This window comes from Lemur catta, chromosome 8 (assembly GCF_020740605.2).
Source record: "Lemur catta isolate mLemCat1 chromosome 8, mLemCat1.pri, whole genome shotgun sequence".
Taxonomy (NCBI): Eukaryota; Metazoa; Chordata; class Mammalia; order Primates; family Lemuridae; genus Lemur; species Lemur catta.
In genome coordinates this window covers 13,092,760-13,116,809 of record NC_059135.1, presented here as the reverse complement: position 1 = coordinate 13,116,809, position 24,050 = coordinate 13,092,760, and the positions used below count along the sequence as shown (strand labels likewise).

General features: G+C 40.7%; 1 protein-coding gene across 1 annotated transcript in view; it reads right to left on the bottom strand.

The window, feature by feature from the left end:
- Nucleotides 1-928: 928 nt before the first annotated feature.
- AP1S3 (adaptor related protein complex 1 subunit sigma 3) overlaps nt 929-24,050 on the bottom strand; it is a 54,356-nt gene continuing 31,234 nt past the window's right edge. The window contains exons 2-5 of the mRNA XM_045559189.1: nt 17,516-17,694; nt 16,053-16,161; nt 5,909-6,046; nt 929-1,128 (exon numbers count right to left, since the gene is read on the bottom strand). Of these exons, the coding sequence (XP_045415145.1) occupies nt 1,093-1,128; nt 5,909-6,046; nt 16,053-16,161; nt 17,516-17,694 (462 nt within the window). The 3' untranslated portion in view covers nt 929-1,092. The remainder of the gene's footprint in view (nt 1,129-5,908; nt 6,047-16,052; nt 16,162-17,515; nt 17,695-24,050) is intronic.

Here is a 24,050-nt window from a genome sequence, read left to right as displayed (position 1 = left end):
AGAATTTTCATTCCAGGAAGCCCAAATGTGACATATTTATAATAATAATGGTCAGCAGCAAATATTTCCTTTGGGGAGGAAAGGGTGGAAAGAGAAAAAAGGAGGAAATGAAACTATGATAGAGGCTGCTATATTCAATGCTGTAAGTAAGCCTAATAGTAAGTCACCAAATGTATTAGATATAAATTAAAACATATTTAAAACAAAATCTCTCAAGCAACTAAGAGTGCTTGGAATGTAAGAGATTTTTAAAATAGTAGTAGCAATAATAATTATTGTTATTGTTATTAATCCTTATCAAAATATTTTTATAGTAAAAGAAGTCATAGATACTATATCTCCCAATCTCTTTACACCTTAATAAATATATAGAGTTTGTAGAAAACCTCACTGGAATGTCCCTTATATTTAATTAAAAGGTAAAATTAAAACCTCAGCCCAGATAGTAGCTTCTAAGGCATCAAAAACACTTATTAAGTTCTATACTATCTTTGGTTATTTTCTTTAATTTCAATTCGGAAAAAATAAATGAATTCAGGCCATTAAAATCAGATACATTGTATCTGAACAGAAATTACAGTATTATTAAGTGTATGAAAAATGTCTAGTATTCTGTATAAACTCTGAACTATTATAATTTTATATTATTATACAATTTAAAAAACTAAACTTTTAGAAAAAGTATTAATGATATGGTATTTCCTTTACATTCAACATCAAGGATTATTAAAATATAGTTTTCAACCTGTCAGCAGAGGATCAAATGCAACAAAAATATATAGCAACTAATTTACCCAAATTAGCTTAAAAATATCACATGGAGTTAAAACATTGCAAACAAATATTGTCTATTGAGTTATGCAGCGGTTATTTTAAACACCCAGAGGCACAATAAGTACACATATACAGTACAATACAGACACAGTAATTATAAATATGTCAAACAACTTTAATTTCTGTTATTTAACAAAGAATCCCTTTAAGTTATTTTTGGCATGGTGCCAGAGGCTCTATCAAAAAACTGGATGCAAAGCATTGGTTATTTACAGGTTTACAACGTGTAGCACTTGGAGTCTTCAAGTAGACGTACAGTTAAAAGGTAGGCTTGTTCATGTATTCTTCCATTGTCTGAAAGAGAACAATAAATTAGAACAATTTTCCCTTTAAACCGCAGACTGTGAAATCTTTTTCATTCTCTAACTTATTTATTTGCCATTGTTGAAAAGAAGTTTTCAAAAGTATACATGGACATAAATCTTTGCATTCAAATCAAGAAAGGTGGATCAAAGTCCCAGTATAATTTGTATACACATCCATATGGCTAGAATTAAATAACTTTTGACTGAGAAAAAGTTAAGCCTGATCATTAAACGATGTCTAATAAGAGAAATGCAAAAGCGACAGTTGCCAAGATATCACTGTTGACTTAAGATAAATGTGTCTGCTAAAACCATCATGAGAGCCATATCCGGGCACATGTATCAGAGCAGTCTGAATTGCATTTGTATGACATATGTATTATTACATGTATTGTACAGAACACCTTTAATATAGTTATTGACAAGACATAAAAGATAAACTGACCATAATTCTTAAGAACTTCTGCCATGTGTTTTGAAAAGGCTTTCCTCCAAAGTATACAAATTATGTTTCTTCATGCTGTTCATCAGTTACCAAGTTTGCTATCATGCCACATGTGAGGCCATAATTATTTTCCAGCACTTTTTTGAAAAATCCTTGATCAGACTCACAATTACAAGCAGAGTTCAAAGTCACAGTGATGTTGCAAACCCTATACCATACAAGATGGATGGACTTTCTCCTACTATAAACATATATATTTATATAACACCATGGCCCCGGGGTTGAATCAATAAGAGAGCTCAAGGGGGTAAGAAAGTCATCCTTAGGTAACACCCTGCCCTGCCTCTTTTGTTTGAGTCACCATCAACTTCTTTAGCAATCAAGACTGGACTTGTTCTTAAAGCTTAAACCCCAGGGTAAGTGATTCATTTGAACCTACCAGGAAATACAGTGAATGGCATGCACCAAAGAGACCAAGGCCACTGGCCACACAAGGTTGATCAAGGGATACAAGGGTTAGAAATAAGGTTTTCTAACTTGTTTTCACCAGCTCTGTTTAGAATTCCAGAACTCCTCTGCTGAAAATACTTGAGCTCAGTCATCCACACTTTCTTATAAAGCTCGTACCTCCTAAATGGGCATTGGCCCAAAGAGCCCCATACCCCCTGCCCTGTATCTCCTCCTACAGACGCTGCCCATGTCTTTTAACCTAGCAGAGGTATCAGACTGGCCCATGCTGGTTTTGTGGAGTCTATAGTTTATACAATTTAAAAAAAGAGCACAAAGTTACAAATACAAAATCAGGTATAAAGTTTATTTAGAATGAGAAAAAAAAACGATGGCAGATTTTGAATTTTTAAAAAGATGACAAATATCACAAAATACAAAACAGTCACGTTATTTTCATTAATTAATTGCTGGACATCCCTCTATCATACCTTATTCTCATTGTATGGCTACATATCCTTTGCAGTTAAAATATCTTACTTTTGCAAATTTAACAAAAACCCATGACCAGATGAGGGCATTGTTAGGCCCTTCCGGCAGCCTTGGAAGGGGCCTGAGCCAGCCAACGGCCCTAGAGTTGACACCTGGATGGCCTCGTGGTTAGTTATTGGCACTGCTCACACTACCAGATGACTCAGTCTGCTAAATGCCACCCTGGCTGCCCCGTCTGAGCTGAGCCGTGCTGTTACTCAAGTTACGTGAACCAGTAATATAAATGTTGGTATTTTATTGAGCTTGCCACTTTAAGGGTTTGGAACAGATTTTTAAAGCTGGTACAATCTTAACTGGCCTCACCTTCACAAGATGACAGCTGGAGTCTACATCTTGGGACCTCTTCTGGATCCACCTAGCTCTGCAGTGTTTCTTGTACATAAAGTGCAGTACCTGTTATGACTTGCTCCCTCGTTATGGTTTGGCTTAGCTGTTAACATGGTTTATGCTTTTAAGGGTGACAGTATTGCAGTGCACCTACCATTTCGCATGTATTCGCTGCAGGATATGAGGTATGCTATTGCTGGAGCCCATGAAGTACCTACCACCTGAACTTTCCTTCTTAACATGCTCTTAGTCTGGGTGAAACATCTTCTGTTTGCTGGTCCCCCCTGGTCATCTCAGGAATTGCAGCCTCTGCAGTTAATGACCACTATCTTTATTTTCCTTCTAATAACTGTGCCATCATCACACTGGTGTTACTCCCAAGTCACTCACCCCACTCCCCAAAGAATTAAACTGCTCCATTTTTTTCCCCTATGTCAGTGACTAGCTCCACTCCACTCAGAATAAGCTTTGTGTATTTGGAGATTTGATACTATATATCTTCGTACTAAATATGTAGATAGGCACAGGGTTTTTTTTGTTTTGTTTTTTAATTCTAAGAAACTCTTATTAACTGGTGGTTAGGAAAAATTCCCAGGGGCTACCTCAAGGTTTACAGTTGTTCTAACAGTTAAAACAATGTCACAAAGGCCTCTCTTAACCTTTAGTAACTACAAATATGTGCTGAGGTCCAAACGACAGGAAAAAAAGAAAACAGTAATTTCTTTTCTTTTACATAATTATATTACATGCTCTTATCCATTCTAACTTTTTCTGATACAGACTAGATATACAAAGTAAATCTTTCAAGGAGTTCCCCAAAATATTTATTGATTTCACTAAGTGAGCACCAGAGCCCAAGAAAACACTAATAACAACACATCCTCTATTTGGCACATGCTATTAATTCAATGAGAGCAATTTGGAGGGTGTCCATGACATTGCCTGCTCACTTTGGGGACACAGGCTAAATGCAGGGTCCCCTGAGACCCACCCATCAAGACCTTCCACTCAGTCACCAGGGACATGAACTACCAATTAGTGTTTAACTGTGAAAGAGCTCACACTTGAAATAACCTGTCCCCCAGATTTAAATGGAACCAGAAACACCAGATTCATGGTGCGCTCTTTAAAACTCTATTTCCTGCAGAGGGGATTTCAAATTAATCCAGGTGTGTCTTGGCCCCAATTCAGGGAGCTTTAATTACTGAAGTGCCAAAGACCCTGTTAAGAGTCTGTTTCTCCTCTGAGGAGATTCCACAGTGAGGACTCCAAGAATAGAATTATAAACAGCCTCCACCCTCACCCCCCACCCCCACCCCAACTCCGAGCATATTTTAAGAAATGCTGTTCTGTAGAATTTCCAAGCCACTGATTTCTCGAGTACCTTGTAAAATTCCCTTCCTGTGACATTTGGGGAGAGCCAGGTAAACATTAGAGAGTTTCAATGCATGTTTTGAGGTGAAAACACCTCTAAGTGATGAATGCATCGGCTTCCTAATAGGCACGTGGAGGTACTTATGGGTACCCACTCGAATAGACCTCTTTCTCTGTGTACATTCATCTGAGGACAGAGTCCCTCAGTGGGCAGGAGCAAGTAACCCGCTCAAAGATGTGCCAAAACAGTTGCTGGGACATCATGCCTAATGATGCTTTATTAACTTTTTTTTTCCCTTGAGACAAAGTCTCACTCTGTTGCCTGGGCTAGAGTGCAGTGGCATCATCATAGCTCACAGCACCTCAAACTCCTGAGCCCAAGCCATCCTACTGCCTCAGCCTCCCTAGTAGCTGGGACTACAGGTGCATGCCACCAAGCCCGGTTAATTTTTTTTTTTTTTCTATTTTTTTGTAGAGCCGGAGTCTTGCTCTTGTTTGCGCTGGTCTCAAACTCAAGTGATTATCCTGCCTCAGCCTCCCAGAGTGCTAGGATTACAGGCGTGAGCCACTATACTGGCCATATTGTTTTATTAACTTAATCAGCCTCTTATTTCCAAATAACAGGAAGAATGGCTTTAACACCAATGTTTAAAAAGTACTTTACAATGCTCTGGATCCTCTTGACCTACTGTTATGAAAACAGGAAGATGGAAAGACCCCCTGATGCTGTGGAAAGAAGTACCTAGGGGTGGCAGAGCTGGGGTGGAACTCACGCCCTCAGGCACCAGCTTGGCTGGGGCTGGTCAGATCACTTCGTTTGGGAGGGCGGAGGTCAGTGGGGGGAACCACTCTTTCTCAGCGTCCTTGGGAGAACTGAAGGGGTTAATATAGGCATGTTCCCTTATTAGGTACGGTGCAAATCTGGGCTGCTTCTAAAAGAAAAGTCCCACTGTATTTTATATAAAAATCACAGAGAATCAGCAGGACCACATGGATGCTTCAGGGCTCATTATACCTTGGCAAGCAAGCCACAGTGTTCCCAATTTATTTATGCAAACAGGAGCACACACAGCCTTCCCAGGAGGTGTAAGAAATTTTAATTACAATGATAAATGCCATCTTCAATAATAAAGCTCTAATATCCCCGGCAAATGAAATAACTATGTACTGCCATTCTCCTTTCCCAGGGCAGCACAGATATTTTAATGAAAGTCTTTTTATATGGCTCATAAAATTATTCCTGAAAAGAATAGCGCCGAGCATTTGATAACCTTTTTGACAGTGAGGTATCCTCACGCTAAAAAGCCCAGCCAGACATGAAGAGCCAAGACTCGGGAGCCTGATTGCCTGGATTCAGATCCTTATTCCACACTTGCAAGCTGTGTGAAATTGAGCAAGTCATGTAACGTCTTGTCGTCTTAATTTATTCACCTGTAAAATGAGGGTAACAAGACTACCTACTTCTTAGAGTTGCTGTGAGAATTAAATACGCTAGTACATGTAAATGGCTTAGAAACTGTACCCAGGACACAGTGAGTACTCAGTAAGTGTTGGTTAATATAATTATTAACACTACCATCATCATCATCATCATCATCATCTTGGCATGGGAAACTGTACTGACCTCTTGTAACATATCAGAGTCTTCAATGGCTTTGACAGCAGTTTTCTTGGATGTTTCCTGAATTTCTCCACCTATTATGAACTCGTCAAGGATGAAGTAAGCCTTTTCAAAATTAAAGATAATATCCAGTTCACAGACCTGGTAGGACAAAAACAAATGTTTTCATAAACTTGCAGTTATGTCAGGGGAAACATATGCCAGTTTTCAAGTTTTTTCAATGTTTGCACCCATGTGGCATACCAAAGATAAAAATATCAGATGGTATTTTAAGGACAGGAAAATAGAACCAGGGAATTCCAGGCCCTTAATAAAAAGTAAAATCACATTCTATTAAAGCAAATCATGTCCTTAGATAATAATGTTTTATGTTGCAACAAGAAATTTGAGACTCAGGAGAGGAACGAGGCCGCTCTGCACACGTGAATGGGGGGCCCCAGCAGCATTACAGGCAGGAGGGCAGAGCTTCGCTTCTCCTGCTCTCTGGTCTGCAAATCTTGGCTCCAAGCTTTAGGATTCTCTCAGCAGCTCACTCTTCAAAGGCAGATTAGCTCAATTGTGCTAATTTTTCTCAAAATTATGTCACAGGCCAGAGGTTCTCAAACTTTGGAGCACATCAGATTCATTCCACAGGCTCATTAAAACACACACCGTGGGGCCTCATACCCAGTGTTTCTCATTCAGTAGGTCTGGGTAAGACCCAAGAGTGTGCTCTTCTAACAGGTTCCCGGGGGATGCGGCTGCTCGTCTGGGAAACTTCCCATCAAGAACGACTTTCACAGACCAAAGCAGCCTCAGTGACTTGGGTATTTAACTGTAGCAAGTGGCAAGACTACGCCCATAATCCAAATAAAGCTCCTGTCCAATGCCTCGACCAGACAGCTGTTCAGGCACTATCCTTGCTGTCTTCCTTTCTACTTACTCCTCCACTGGCTGACACTTCCTTTCGCCTTCCACACCAGACCCCACCCACCCAACTGAATGAGGCTGCCCTCCGAAAGCTCTGCTCATTGAAAGTCGTCAGTTCCCCACATCCACCTCTCCGCAGCACCTGACACACTTCACCAATCTCTGTTTGTTGAAAATTCTCTCCCTTGCTCCCTAGACTTTGGCAATGCCATTTAATGCCTGTTCTCCCCTCCACCTCTGACGATTCCTCCTCAGACTCCCTGGATGATTCATCTCCCTTCTTCCTTGCATTTCATTAAGAAGTATTTACAGCATGCTTACGACATGTCCCCATCAGCAGAACAGGCAAACTTCTCTGCCCATGGTGCTTACATTCTAGCGATCTGATCCATCTTCTCCTTGAATATTCGTGTTCCTCAAGGGAGCCTCTTCTTTTTGCAAAACCCATATTCTCCCAGACAATCTCACCGACTCTCCAGAGCTGTGTCCAGCATGCAGATGGCTCAACAATCCTAGATATTTAGCTCTGATCTCCCTCTGGGGTGCTAGTCCAATACTTTCATCTGCTAACTAGACATCTCTATCTGCCTGTTCCTCAATCCATGTCACCATGTCCCAAACCATTATCAAGCTTATCCTTTTTGCTTTAGTCCCTGTTTTGTTTAGTAGTTACAACTTCTAATTGCTCAATCTAATTTATTCTAGAGTTCAACTTATTTTCCCCTCTCCCTCATTCACCTCCCCCCCTTGGTCTTATCTCTCTCCAATTTGGTCACCAATTCCTATTGATTCTGTTGTTTAAATGAATCCTACACCCGGCCTCTCTTCTCTGTCTTCACCGCCACTGCTCAGGCCCGCAACACCTCTCACTTAGACCGCTGCCATGACATTCTAGATGGTGGCTGTGCCTGCTCAAGGCCATGGACCACTAACCCTTCACTAAAATGCTGTTCTTGTGCCTCTCCTGTGTAAGGTCTTCCGTTCAGGACAAAGCGCAAGTCCTCAGCACAGCATGTACGAATCTTTACCAGGGCCCTGCTCTCTGGTTTCCTATGCCAGTGCTCATCCCTGTGTCAGCTACACGTGCCACAAACTCACAGTGTTCTTTCATGCCTCTTTCCCTCGCACATTCCAGCAATTCTTGGAATGTTCCCCCAACTGTCCTTTTCTTTATTCTCCTGCAGGCAAAACCAAGCTCATTTTTCAAGGCCAAATTCAAATGTCAGGGGCAATTCCCCAAATCCTCTTTTCCCTGTTCAGATTTCACATCACTTCCTCTGGGTTCTCACTTACATCTTGTGTGCACTAGTTTATTCATGCTTATGTATTGATCACTAATCACTCCCTCTGCGCTGTGGGCTCAGGGCAGAGACCTTGTCTGCGTCATCTTTATATCCCTGGAATCTGGCACATAGTAGGACACAATCAATGTCTGTAGGACAAAATGAGCCACCACCATTTAGGCCTTGTTTCTATTATACTGGGGATTAATGGCTTCCCTGAAAAATAATTCTCTGATTCTATTGAATGCTATAATTTTACATAAAATAAATGTCCATATTTTAGCAAATTGCTCCATATATTTACAAGTTAGGTCCATAAACTTGCAGACTCCACAAAGAACATAGTTTATGTTGACAGCATATATCATACTTTACTTAAATAATTCCTTTATGAATATGGATGGACTTTTGGTTGTTTCTAATTTCTGTTATAAATAATGCTGCCATAATTTTTGTTGTTCATCTATATTATTGTGCACTAATTTGAGTATAGCATGGGAATAAATTTCTTGTGGAATTGTTGGGCCAAAGCATTTGTACATTTAAAATTGATAAATACTACAGTTTGGTCCTCCAAAATAGTCTATAAAACTTACAAATTGTAGTAACAGTGAGAATGAATACCTATTTATCCATACCATCACCAGTAACGGGTATTATCTCTTAATTTTCAGGAGAACATTAATTAAATTTGCATCTCCCTGCTTGCTAGTGAGGCTATACATCTTACTAAATGTGTACTGGCCTTTTCCATTTCATGCCTTGTCTGTGAATTCCTTCTTGAAGGCTTTGTTTTTTCTGTTGTGACATTTATCTTAGGGATTTTCAAGAATTCTTCCTGTATCATGGAGACTATCTCCTTTCCTGCCTGTTACATATGTTGCAAATATTTGCTATGTAGGAGTTGGAAAGAATGAGGTAGATTTACATGGACAGACATGGGAAGAGCTCCAAGATAGACTTGGAAGGGAAAAACAGAAAGTTGCAGAGTATACGCATAATGCAATCCCATTTATTTTTTTAATTGTATATGTCTAGAAGAATATGTTAAAAATATGCATTATTTTGAAATTTTAAACAATATAAATAAACAAAAAACATCACAGTAGCTCAAACATCTATGCACATGAAAGAAGGTATGAGAAATAAGCAGTTACCAGGGGTCAGAAGAGGCAGAAGTCAGGAGTTATAGTAGCAATAGCGGAGGAACCTCAGAGTTCAAGGCAGGTGTAGACCAGGAATCCCAAGACAGACAGGAGCCTCATTAGGAGAAATCATCAGTTAGAATCCTGCAAAGTGAACCTGACAGACACTAATGCAAGTTCTCTAGGAACTTCTTATACCTTACCCTGAGAGCAGCAACCCATCCCTGGGCCTGTAGGGCCCTCTGGCAGCCATATTAATTTATTGCACCTAGTTTCAAAGGATGAGGATAAGGTAAGGTGGCATGCAGAGTCAGATTCACATAAAACACACACACACACACACACACACACACACACACACCCCTTACTATATAGTTACTATCTCTAGATCATAAGAGAAATGGATGTACCAGTTCCATTGGTTTTACAGAGAATGTTACAAAAAAGCAACTATTTCATACATAGCAACTCCAAATGCCATTCTATTGTTATTCTTTGAGTCTACTCCATGGTTATTCTCGAATCGTCTGAGAATATGAAGAGAAAACATCCAGGAGAATCGTATACCAAATTCATGTTTCTTCAGCTACAGCCTAAGTACTCAAATACTTCTAAATTCCACCTTAAGGTTTTGTCCCAGTACACTGAAAAAATGTCCTTATTGCTCAAGTGATTACACTCCTTCTGATTATACAAACACACATGCTTTCTCCTCCCTCACCATGTTAATAAATACATGAGCCTCTTTTTTGCTCTCAGGTGTCTAGATTCTAGAAAAGCTGATAAAAGGCAGAAACTGATCATTTAACTTTATCTTCAATTTCCTAGCCTTGTGCTTTACTATAATTTGGCTTGAGGTTCTTTTCTTACAGAATACATGGTGTAGTGAGATTATTTCTGGCATTTCACCAACTAAATCCTTCTAGACAGAGTCTAAGAAACACCTGTTTAAATTCTGTTCTAAAGTGAATACAAAAAGTTTCAAGTTCATATAGTAAATGTTTCAGATAATAACAAACTATATAAATACTATAAAGCTACATAAAAAATAAAAATAATTATAATGCAAGGTACAACTAAATAGCAATTAACAATTTTTTAAATATTGCTATCACTTTATGTCTTTGCCCTTCACAGCAGCCCCATGAAGTTAGCAAAGTAAATGCTTCTTTTAACCTTTTTTGAGGGTCATTTTTCTCATCTGTAAAATGGAGATACATGATGGGCCCCAAATCATGGATCTGGTGAGCAAGTGAGCTGACACCAGCATCCACCTGGCAGGACTCAGAGTGCTCCTCCTCTTACAATACAGAAACTCTCTAAATCAAGTTCAAAAACTGTCTGGGGCACCAACATCCACACACTCTGAGGACATCAGTAAGAATTCACATTACTGTCTGTAATGGGAAACTATGGCAGGTATCTAAATCCTCAAACAGATCCTTATCTACTGTGAGACTTTGAGGCATTTCCTCTGAGCCTCTATAAATTGGAGTTAACGCTACTTACTGAAGATCGAAAGATTAACTAGTTAATCCGTGTAAATCTCCTTGGAATTGAAAAGTGCTAAAAAAAATACATAACTTAAATTAGTAGCCAGAGATTGTGATTCACCTGTCTTTGGAAGATAATATTTTCCAGTGTTATAAGAGAAGCTCAGTACAAAGTTTTCCCTTGGATAATATAAGGGCAGCATTCAAGAAAAGCTTTAGTATTAACACAAGAAGAAAAGAAAACCAAAGAGAAATATACTATTCCTGAGTTGATGTCAATGAAAATCAGACCGGAAGGCTTTGCTCATCACTGTTAATTAATAAGAACTGAACATTACTGGGCATATAGCCTTGGCTTGCTCTTAGCTGCTCTTAACTTAATGAAAGATTCATAGAATTTTTTAGTGAATTACATTTTGGTACATGACAGAGATAGAGCTTCCAAAGGTATAAAAAAATAGGACGGAAAATTAATGTTGAACTAGGAATTCATTCTGATTCTCCTTATGCTTTAACTGGACTTAGCATTGGTGAAGGTCACTCAAATTCTCTCAGGAAAGCAACATGCTCTGAAATATCTGAAATTTGATCAGATAGATTGACATCAAAATTCAGCCCCAATTCACATTATCACACTTGGTTTAATCTAGGAAAATGCAACAGGTCAAATCAGAGTTCAGAAGTGTGGAAGAAAAGGAAGGTTATGGTAAAGCCCAGACACAGGAAAACTTCTTCAGGCCCTTGCAAAAGGCCAAGTCTGTAGTTTATTTCAAAAGAAAGTAGCAAAATGTAAGAATTCATTTGAATTATAGGAAGCACTAAATTAAATAACATCATATTTGAAAATATGCTATTATATATTTGCAAATTTCTCTTTAAAGAATGAAAATGGAGGGAGGGTCAAGATGGCTGACTAGAGACATCGCTTGCTGGACTGTCCCAGAGGAAAGGAGGGTGTCAGATGAAGGAGAGGGGAGAGGGGATGCAGCTCAGGTATAGATCGTAGAGAGAAGTGCTGGAGCCTGCGGGGGGCCTCACGGAGGAAAACTGCAAAGCAGAGAAGGAAGAGGATAAAGGACAAAAAGATGTTGGTGAGGACCAAGCCCAGAGAGGCTCAGAGCCCAGTGAAGGGGTAAGGGAGAATCCCTTTCTCCTTCCCACACTCCTTCCGTGATCAGGGGGCGACCAAGTAACTTGGAAGCTTTACCACCCCCACGAGCCCAAGCACTGTGACAACCACAGAACTGTGGGGAGAACTTGCATGATCCCAGAGCTCAGACATGCCATGCAGGGTTCCCCTCCAAGGACAGCGCCCTGACAGACCGGACAGCGGCTTTCTCCCATTCAGAGCCCCATCCTTCCCCCCACCCCCCACCCACTGCCACCAGAAGAGCAGTTTGAGCCAAGAATTTGGTGAGCGGCCGCCTCTCCCCAGCCGGCGTGTTCTCCAGTCTGAGGTTCCCCCAGAGCGTGGGGCCCACGCCACTCCCCTTGAGGACCTGCAGTGGACCTGGGGTGCCCAATCTGGGAACTCCCTGCCCGCCACCATTTCTCAGAGACACACGCTAGCAGGTCAGACACACAAGCCAGATCCTGACGTGCGTCAGGATCCACCCCATGACTCAAGCAGGTTGCTGGATGACACAGGCGGGAGGCTTGGGAGCTGGACTCAGGAGGTGAGAGAGCCCACATGGATGGAACCGATGGAAGAAAACTGTCGGGGTCCAAGACTTGGCAGTCTGGGAGAGCACCCATCCCTCCCCCCACCACAGGAAAGCCACGCTGTCGGACTAGGCAGGTCCGCTGGCAGGGAAGATCACAGCCTGCAGTGCCACAAACAACCAGGCACAGCAAGCTCAGGTGCCCTGGCTGTCAGGGAATGGTGGCCCCTCCTTCAGGGGCAGCCTTCCTGGTCTGGAGAGCCTGCCTTGACCCTCCTCCCAGTGGCTCCCCCATTTTGGCCGGGAAAACAACCTCTGAGCCCTGCTGAAGCTTTGCAAAGCCTTCCAGGCTGGCACAACCTAAGGGTGTGTCTCGCTCTTCTAGGCACCTCTGCTGTGGTGGAGAACAAATAACTCCTTAGAGGCTACAGGGCCCCTCCCAAAGCCTGGGGCACTCAAGTGCTCCACCTGAGGGATCGGAGCTTACCACAGGCACAAAAGAACATCCCTACAGTTGGCTCTTCCTGCAAGCATCAACCACTAACAAGAAGAACAACTCTATAGCTCATTACAGCATCTACCAAATCAATCCAACAGGGCGTGGCTGCTCCCCACCCACAAGTATCATCCACCACCTCAGAGATTAAGCTGGGGATCCCAATGCAATTCACACCGCTGGAAGAGATGAAGATAGCAGGAGAGAGGTAAACTGAGGGGACACTGTGAGAAACAAAAGTCACAGGAAGCTTGGTCTGTCCACTGCAGACCTCTGGGATGATGGAGGAGCTGCTCAGAGTCTGTGCAGAGACATTCCACTGGAAAGCACGTGCAGCAGGAATCTAGTGCCTGCCAATCCCAGGTTTCTGCAACCAACAACATCCTGAACACTCTGGTACATGCAGCCAGGTCTGCTCAGGACCCAGCCTTCCAGAAGTAGCCTTTGCCTCACCCTCACCAGGGCAGGGAGGGAACAGATGCTCCCCCGTGCCATGTCTAATGACTGGGGGCCAAGCGTGCCTCCGCCATGGCATGGGAGCTGTACAGAGGACGAGCCTCAGACACCCCAGGCACCACTTGGGAAGCCTGGGGTGACTGCCTCATTGGGTCCTAGATGTGGGGGGAGAACTCTGGCCGACCAGCAGCTCCAGCCCACCTACACAGACCCTGGGCCACCAATGAAAAGAAGCCAAAACAATATTTCAGGAAATCAATGAAAAAAATGAAAAAGTCACTAGAGAGTTAGACAACATAAGAAAGGATATAATAGAACTTAAGAAATGAAAGAGTCATTTAGGGAATTTCAAACACAGCAGAAAGCTTTAAGAACAGGCTAAACTAAGGAGAAGAAAGAATCTCAGAGCTTGAAGACAATGTTTTCAAGACAACCCAGTCATTCAAAGAGGCAAAGAAGAGTATTATGTCCAAACAATCACTGAGAGAGATATAGGACTATGTGAAGCAAACTAACTATACTACAAGGCCATAGTAACCAAAACAGCATGGTATTGGGACAAAAATAGAGACATAGACCAATGGAACAGAACAGAGAATCCAGACATAAAACCATCTACCTACAGCCAACTGATCTTTGATGAAGCAGACAACAATGTACACTGGGGAAAAAAGCCCTATTCAATAAATGGTGCTGGAAAAATTGGATAGCCACGCAGAAGAATGAAACAGGACCCCTACCTCTCACCACTCACAAATATTAATTCAAGATGGATAAAAGACTTAGATCTAAGGCATGAAACCATAAGAGGAGAAATAAAAGCTGGTCTAGCTGTCTTATTACTTCTATATATTGACCAACAACCTGAAATCCAGGAAGCAGGGATTTGTCTTGTAAATTTACAAGGGAGAAAAAAAACAAAAGGAAGGAAGAAAAATTCTTTTAGAAATCTTTTGAGTGCTCAGCTTTATAAAAAGTGTTACCACAAATCTGATAAACCCAACCAATACTGCAAATACTGCTCATTGCATTAAAGAGAATGCAGAAAACTCTTCTGGAAGCAAATTCTTCTAATAACACTAAAAATCTTCAGTGAGCAAGGGAATAGGAAAGAGGTTATTGCTCAGAAGAAAACATGTTCTAAATCCAATGATTTATTTCGGAGACTGTGAACTGGATTAAATGTTTTAAAACATTTGCTAAAATCTGGCCCACAACTGGTTACAGGTGGTGGGGGAAAAAATGAGTCTCAGGTCGTGATCTCAAGAGACTTGTAATTTGGTGGCCAAGCAAATCCTGTACCAATTAGGGATGCTACAAGGCTGTTCCTTGTTGCTGGATCACTGAACACTGTCAGGTGTATAAAGAGAGAAAAGCAATGAGGTTGGAAGAGTGGTCTGGGACCAATGTTTTGAAAGCTTAAATGTCAAGCTAGGAGGTTTGAATTTTATTCAATGCTGATGACGGAAAGTGACTGCAAAGGAATCCCACACCTAAATTTGTGTTTCATAAGGAAGATGAATGGTGTTTAACAGGCCAAGATGGGGAGTAAAGAAAAGCCCAGAGGCATAAACGGCCATATGTGAAGTTTAAGAGAAAAGCAAAACTGAAATCCCAAGTAAACTAATACTAGAAACAGTGGAAAGGAGGAGATGGATTTTAGCCCAATTTGAATAGACAGAGACAAAGGGTAGAAAAAGATGAAAGAAACACCCTGCTTTTGCATTGAAGGATCGTGGAACTTCATAAATTCCAACCATAAGACAGAACAGGTTTTCAGAAGATGAGGTTGGTTCTTGACCATGAGAAGCCCAGTGGAGACCATCATCAACCACGTGAAGAGTCACCTAGTAATGGATTTCCAGGAGACACACACAGGGAATAGGAAGATACGGAGGGCATGGAGGGGGCAGGAAGAGGAGGGACTGCAGTGGATGAAACCAAGGAAGGGCCTTCAGAACCAGAGTACAAAAATCAGCAGAAATCAATGTCCTGTTGCAATGAAGTGGAGCGAATTTAAACAAAGCAATGCAAAGAGCAAGGATCCAGTGTCCCTGAGACATGAAAGCAGGGGAAGACTTAAGACGTGTCACTGGTGTTGACCTGTAGGGAGGGCTCAGTGCAACTCTATGATTTCCTTGGAGCAGTGGAGATGGGACCCACACTGTAAGCCACTGCAGTGTGAATGGGTTCTGAGGATTGGGGCACCTGCCATAGTGTATTACTTGGCAGAAAATGCAAAAAGATTGTCAAATAGCAATGGGAGGGAAAGAGATTTAGATTTTTTTTTGGGGGGGGTGTTTTTCCTTAATATTAAAGAATATTTGTAGCTTAGAATAAAAAGCTAGAGAGAGTATAAAAAGTCAAAATAGAAGAGAGACGACAAAGCCAGTGAGGAATAAGGGACAGAATACCAAGGAATCCCTCACAATTAAATTTTGGTTCACGGAAACAAGGGTGGCTAGTGTATCTGTGGTCTGAAGATAAATGCACACCCTCCTCTTTAAAGCTTTGAGTTTTTCATTCACTAAGAATTACGGGCAGGGAGAAAAGCCTTGTATTTTCATCCTCGGTGGACTAGTGTGATCCTTGGTACAAATGTAATTCATACTTTAGATTTGAGAGAGAGAAGAGATGCGATGGGAGACAAACTAAACTGAAACGGAGATTGTAACTGATACTAAGAGACCAGTGCAACACTTACATTTCCAAAGTATTTGTCCAGCAACTCCACATAACGATGCACAATCTCTAGTGTCAAGAGCTCATTGTCCTGATTTTCTATTGCACAGCAAAAATATAAACTAGCATACCTTGAAAAGAAAAATAATAAAGAAAAGCAAAATATGATGATGCATTAAACAATCTGAAGATGATTTTTCCCAATGAATATGCAAAGTCACCTCCTCCCCTTCAGAGACTCTCCCCATCCAAGGTTGGAATCATTTGTCATATTTAATATCCTCCAGAAATATAAATCACAGTGTATCGTGGTGATTGGATTACTTCTGTTAATTATGTGAAAAGCTCTCAACAAAACCCCACCATGAAGAGCTATAATCAGGGACACAGAATCCTTTGGCTCATGATAATCGGTGTCTGCCCATGCCTCCCTCCAGCTTGTAGATCATTCTTTGTAAAATCGAAGCCCCTTCACCAATACTAACCAGGGCCCAAGCTCCCTACACTGTCACTCCATGCTGTACTTCTCAGCTATTCTGTGTGTGTCTCCCACCCTCAACTTGTCAAACTTTAATCTGGGACCCAGCAAAAGGAGCTCTGCAGGAACTTACTGGTTAATTTACTCCATTAAATATCCGTCTACAGAGGTGACTTCTGTTTTTCCAATCTGGTTTTATAAACACCTTCTGCAAGAACATTTCTAATGTGTGTTTTCCCTCTAGAAGTTGCAGTATGATGTTGGATGCAGAGTCAGGTCAGCTGTGTTCTGGTCCTGGCTTGGGGAGGGTCTTCGTGGGCAAAATTATGTTACTTCTTGGGCCTCAGTTCTCTTGTCTATAAATTAAGGTTCCTTTCTAGTATGGTCTTGCCATGGCAGGCAGGTGTGGTAAAAAGAATATATAGGCTTAAATGCCAGAAAGATCTGGATTTGAATCCTGGCTCTACCAGTTACCACCCAATTACTGTGCTTGGGGACTGATTACTAAACTCTCTGTGTTCACATTTTATGCATCTACAAATAGGAGTGATAAGGATAATAAGAGCTGCCAGTTGAACATAGTCCCCATCTCTCCATCACACTAACCTGCATTTTTTCCATAGCATTTGGTACTAACTGAAAATATTTTGTTTACTTATAAATAAGTACACTCCAGGAGAGCAGGAATGGTATGTGTTTCGTCTGCTGCTGTATCTCCAGCCATTAGAACAATGCCAGGAATATAACAGGTACTCATAAAATATTCCTGGAACACATGCATGCACTATCAATGTGTGGTCTGAGTACCTAGAATCCATCCTGGCACATAGAAGTCCTTTCAATAAAATGAAAGTTCTTTTCTAGTGAGTCTACTGGTACAAATAGTTGGGTCCCAGCCTTCAAAGATTTCAGTAAATGATGGCATTGGTATTACAATCTAAAATGTTCACAGTTAGAACAAACCGAAGCAATAATGAAAAATCCAGTTCTCATAAGGTTACTCACACCTTTTATAAACAAGTTTTAGCTCCTTCCAGTCAACAAAGCTGCTTGTCCTGTGACCACGAGAGAGAATAATCTGAACAATTTCCCGGGTGATCTTCTTCCTTTCTTTGTCGGGCAGAGTCGTGTACCACTTCTGCAGACGTAATTTCCCTTGTCGACTGAACAGCAATATGAACTGTATCTAGAAGGAATAAAGGGTAGGGAAACCAGAACTTCATCAACCAAATCATTCTGCACAGACACTGAGATTCGGTGGCTGGATTGACAAAAAATATATAATTCTGAACAGATGAAAAAATACCAGCATGAAAACTATCATCTGACACATTTTACCCATCAGAGAAATAGGAAATGTGTGCATTCCAAACAAAGCTTACTTCTATTATAGGAGAAAGATGAGATTTTTATTTTAATTCTTTTAAAGAGTTATAAATCCATTATAGAGAGCAAAATATGTCAAAGAAGCAAGAGTACTCTTTTGAGAAAACATTAAATTCTTCCTTCACAAGCCAACAAAAAAAAAATGTTAAGAACAATGGCAGGGTTTACTTTAAAAATTACACCCCATATTACAGCTATAGAAACATATTGTTAACATACAAAGAAAGGAGAAAAGTAAAAAATGGAGGAAAGAGTGAGAAAGCAAGAAGGGAACTATATCCTAAGTCTTAAATATAAGCTCTTTCCTCCACTTGGTGGGTTTCCTTGCTGGGAGCTTTAGAATCAGCCATCTCCAGTTATAATTGTCTTTGGCATCACAAGAGATTTTTAACAATTTAGATAGTATGTTGGCTATAGTAGGAAGCAGCCTGATTTTATTTTCAAATGTTTCAAAACGTGTATTTGAAATAAAGGTTCATATTTTATTGAATTTTTAAAAATCTAAATGATTGGATGACATTATAGCATCTAGAAATTTACTTCATAACCTGGGAGGTACGGTAGATTTGATTTTCAGAAATTGTCAGATGGCTTGTCTTTATTTTATGAGAGTTTAGGTTTCCTCAATCTACAGTATTAGATCAGGTTTAGAATCATAATTTGTTTTGTTGGGGTTTTGTTTTATTTTTTAAAAATAAAATGCATTGTTTCAGTTAATTATGTCTTGAATTATTTCAGTTAATTATGTCATGCAGAAAATGATATATATATTGGAGCCAAAAATAATTAAAAATCTTTTGAAAACTTCTTACAAATAAAATATTCAATTCTTCATTGAAGAGGTTTGGCTCTAAATGATGGGGTACAAGCCACGACTGCTCACTAGGTGGCGATATCTGAGAGTCATATGAAACCAGACTCCTTATTCGGAGCTTCCCCTAACCCCAGCCTACAGAATTGGAGGTGTTCTTAATAGCTCATCTTCTGTCTTAGAAAGAAAACATCTATTATAACAAGGATCTGAGTACCAAGGCTTCACAGGCGATGAGAAAACAAGTTAAAAAGCCCTGCTCATCAGAAATATCACCCTCAGTTTGGAATTTTATTTTTTTATTTTTTATTTTTATTTATTTATTTATTTATTTTTTGAGGCAGAGTCTCACTCTGTTGTCTGGGCTAGAGTGCCGTGGCGTCAGCCTAGCTCACAGCAATCTCAGACTCCTGGGCTCAAGATATCCTCCTGCCTCAGCCTCCCAAGTAGCTGGGACTACAGACACAAACCACCACACCTGGCTAATTTTTTTTTTTTTAAATATTTTGTAGAGACAGGGTCCCAATATGTTGCCCAAGCTGGTCTCAAACTCCTAGCCTCAAGTGATCCTCCTACCTTGACATTTCAAAGTGCTAGAATTACAGGTGTGAGCCACCACACCAGTCCTGGAATTTTAACACAGCATTTTCTTCAATACCCATTTCACTATCAGCATAGGTATAAATAATTCAACAATGGAGCACAGTTACTACCTTCTAAGAAGCATGTTGAGAAGGATATTTTTGCTTCCAAGAAGAGATCATTGTAAAACTGATTGACAATCGAAAGTACAAAATTGAATTGTTATAGAATCCTAACACCTCAGGATCTTGAGAATAAGACTTAGCTTTGCATCAACACCAATGGGTAAGATTATTCAATGCAATGTCTAGTGAATGGTCAGATTTTTACTAGAGAAATGAAATCCACACATTTGCTTGGTATTCACTTTGTACGTCCTGTGAGAAATTTTTTTCTTCCCATCTAACCTAAATCTCTTCTGCTACAGTTTAAACCAGTTCTCTCTGATTTTATCCACGAGTATATAAAAAGAGAATGTATACACTATCCTTGGAATAATAACTAACTCCACATATTTGAAGACAGCCTTTAAGTCTTTCCTTCACCTTTTCCTTCCAGAATGAAGAACCCTAGTTTTATGTCCTCTTTTTATTGGTTCTATTTTCACATCTCATAGTCATCATTGTTGAGGGTCCTCTGGGATTTCTCCATAAGCTAAATGTTACTTTTAATTCAGGGCACCTAGATCAATGCTCAGAGTCCTACTGAGAGGCTGGAACTATTGCTGAGTTTAAGGGTGGATTCCTTTCTAGTTCTTCTGTGTTGGAAACTTATCTCAGGATCAGGTCCCTGCTTTCTTAACACCACGGATCAACAATGCAGAACAATGAACAAAGCACAGCTTTTCATTCTAACAATGAATTCAAGGAGAAGGGATGATCAGGGACATAATACGCACATCCATAAAGCCCATATAAAATATAAAAATTCCAAATTCAAAAAAAGCAACACATAGATTCAAGTTTATCCAGTAATTGCACTACATAAGACAGCATTCAAAGATTTCCCCCCATCAAGTTCTGCTCTGCTTGAGAACTGGGCTTGCGTTATAGTGGCGGGGCTGTCACCTTTCCATATTTACTGGCATAGCTTGAATGAACTGGCAGAATGAATTGTAATGATTTGCAAGAGTTCATCACCTCCAGCAATTAGTTTATCCAATTTATCAGTTTAGTCATCCAAAGAACATTTGAATAATACTCTTCAAGAGGTTAATCAAATACTGTGTTTGATTAGCATTAGCTTGAGAGGGGGAAAAGGTAGTCAAAAGGTTTTTTCAATATTTGCCAAGAGCCAACTTAAATTCAAGTTGATGTCATAAAAAAACTTCACCTGACTTCAGAAAACAACACCCCAACGTTCCCTCTCAATAATATCCCTGGGAAGAAAGGAACAATAGAGAGATGCAACATTCTCCTGGGAAATGCCAACTCCAGCAATAACTATAAAATCTGACAGACTGTGCTGAGCATGGTTGACTTCTTATGCTTTTCCCAAATGCTTGGCCTCAGGTGGGCTTCTGGCTCCACCAAGACCTCCCACCCCCACCCCAGGAGGAGCCACTTCTGTCAGCTGCTGTTTTAAGGGGTCTAGTTTGGCCATAGGTGGTCCCCCAAATCCAAAGATGTCAGGTGAATCAAGCACTCCTTGTCCTCAGAGTGTCCAATAGAGCAATTCTTGACCTAACTGGGCACAGCCCCAAATTCTCACGTTGACTCAAAACATAAACTTCTCTGGGTGTTTTCTTATTATATGTTCTGAAGCATGTCCAAGGCCTTTGAGGGAAGCACAAAGCAGAATATTAGCAGTGTGTTTAGTCTGTTGCTCTAAGCCAGTGTTAGCATCTTCCTTCTAGTTGAAGGTGAACAGTCAAAGCTTCCTCTAGCAGCCTTGGTTCCTAATGTTTGCAAATCTCCCTGCTCTTGACCTGGTCACACAAAATGGACCCAACATCAGCTTCCAAAAAGAGAGGCATCCAGGAACATTTCCCAGTCCCCAACACTGTCACACCATGAACACCACCTCTTCAAGACTAGCTTGTATTTCAGGATCTGAGCTGCAAATATGAGGACACAGAATATGCCCCTTTCCTCTAATTCCATCAACCTAACAGGCCCCTCCTCTGGTGGCCCGGATCACATGACACATCACTTAAACAACACTGTTGCCATGATCGTCACCTCCTCACTCCCTTTTCCAACCTCTGCAGCCACTCTACAAATTCCCAACCCGGATCACTCCATCCACCCTCATCTTTACTGCTACATGGAGGCATCAGGCACAACTGAGAAAAATCACAGAGGGCTTTGCAGGTTGGTGCCACCGTACACGGATGATGGCTGAGCCCTGCTGAATCTCCAGTGGGACTTGGAAACATCCCACGTACCTCTTAATGCAAAGGATTTCCCAGCATTTTCCCCTCTATTCCTCGCATAGGTCATTCCAAGTCACCACCATGCCCCTCAGAGTCCCCAGCTCCACCCTCCCTCCCTGACTCCGAGGAGAGGATAAAAGCCATTCTGGGGGTTTCCTCAGCTCCTCCCACACCTGCATAGCCCTGTGCACAGAGTTGGTCACACCCACAGCCCAACCCAATGTGCTTTCCTTCTGTGTCGGGAAACACAACACCTTCTTATGCCCTGGCTTTCAACCCTCACCCACCTCTTGGGGACCATCGTTTTGCCATTGCTACAGTCCTGCCTATGCCCCATGCTAGTGCTCCGTACCTGCAAATGCTGGGCAAGCCTACATCTCTCTCACCTTTGAAGAGCAATGGTCCTCTCTAGAACTCCAGCCCTCCTGAAAGGTGACTCAGCAGTAAGTGCCAAGCCTCCTCCAGTGTCCATGCCTTTGGAATCTGTAAGTCTACTTTTAAATACTTAAGCATGTGCCTTAAAATGCAGATGATTATTTAGGCATTAGATGTTTACCACAGTTCTTTATAGTAACATACAGAAAATAAATAAGACTGGAAGACACCTAAATATCCAGTAATAGAGAAATGTTTAGATGATATGTGTTAAATAATTTCAATAATGTAAAAATGTCTATGATACAATGCTTAGTAAAACAAAACAGAATATAAACTTGTGTGTGTAGTATTACAGTAAAAATGTAAAACTATACTTGCAAGGAAATTATATGAAGAAAATACACTAAATGGTTAACAGTGGTTATCTTAGAATAGTGGAATTATAAATGTTATTTTTTTATTTGTACTTGCCTGGATTTTCCAAAATTCATATGTATGACTCTAGAAAAAATGCTTAATAAAAAGAATATTAGTGAGTTCAATAAAAATCAGTCAACATTCCATCTGAAGGCCTAATACTAAGTAAATGCCAAAGTTCTTTCAACAAATAAAATTATATTTCAAAGACATGGCACACTATTCAGGAGCCCCTGTAGTAGGGCAAAAAGAATACGGACTGTGTGGTTGCCAATGGTGGTGAAGGTATGTAGGTGAGGAATAAATAGGCAGAGCACAGAGGATTTTTAGGGCAGCAAAAATACTCTGATACTATAATGGTGGATATATGTTATTATAAATTTGTTCAAACCTATACAATGTCCGACACCAAGAATGAAACCTTGGGTAAACTATGGACTTTGCGTGATAATGATGAGTCGGTGGAGGTTCATCAGTTGTGACAGATGTACTCCTCACTCTGCAGGGAACGTAGAGAAAGGGAGAGGCTATGCATGTGTGGGGGCAGGAGGTATATGGGACGTCTCTGTATCTTCTGCTCAATTTTGCTGTGAATCTGAAACTGCTGTAAAAAAAAAAAATTATGTCTCAAACAAAAAAAGAATACAAACTGTGTAGCCAAAGTGTCTCTGAGCTATATGACTAAGAGGACAGCTACGTAGGCATAGGGACAACAATGGTAGATAAGGAATATACAAAAATGATCATTGTTGCCTTGATAAGATGTGGGAGCCCTCATGATTATTTTTCTCTAATCTCAAACAATATTATTTAATTCCAGCAATGAAATGAAGGAAGTAAGGGGGCAAGGAAACATGAACCTATATTTTAGGCTTTATTCACATTAACTAGAGCATTGTTTTTGCAACATCAGGCAGTGATCCAATGGGTTATGAAACAAACTTAGTGGATCACAATCAACATATTTTTAATGAAATAGAGTAGAACAGAACAGTACGTTTCAGAGCAATCACACATAATAAGGATAAGTATTGTTTCAATAAGCTTTTTTTTTTTTAGAGACAGGGTCTTGCTCTGTCACCCAGGCTGGAGTACAGTGGCATCATCATAGCTCAATATAGCTCAATGATCCTCCTGCCTCAGTCTCCTGAGTAGCTGGGACTACAGTTGTGTGCCACTGTGCCCTGCTAATTTTTTTACTTTGTGTAGAGGTAGGGTCTCACTATATTGCCCAGGCTGATCTCAAACTCCTAGCCTCTAGTGATCCTCCCACATTGACCTCCCAAAGTGCTGGGACTACAGGCGTGCATTACTACGCCAGGCCAAGAAACTGTTATTCCAATTGCATATACTTATACTGGGTAGTGGTGTAAAATACATTTCTTGCTATTGGAGGAGAAGGAAAAAGAGGAGGAAGAAAAGGAAGACAACAATAATGACACTGAGCCCAGTGACAAGGTCATTTACAACAAGGTAAAAAAGTAGAAAAAAAATGTTTAAACACAAGGCTGGTCAGTAAGGAAATGTTAACAGAAAAGCAGCTTTATATTTAGTGTTAATATTTAAACTCTCAGAGCATGCTGCATACCAGGAA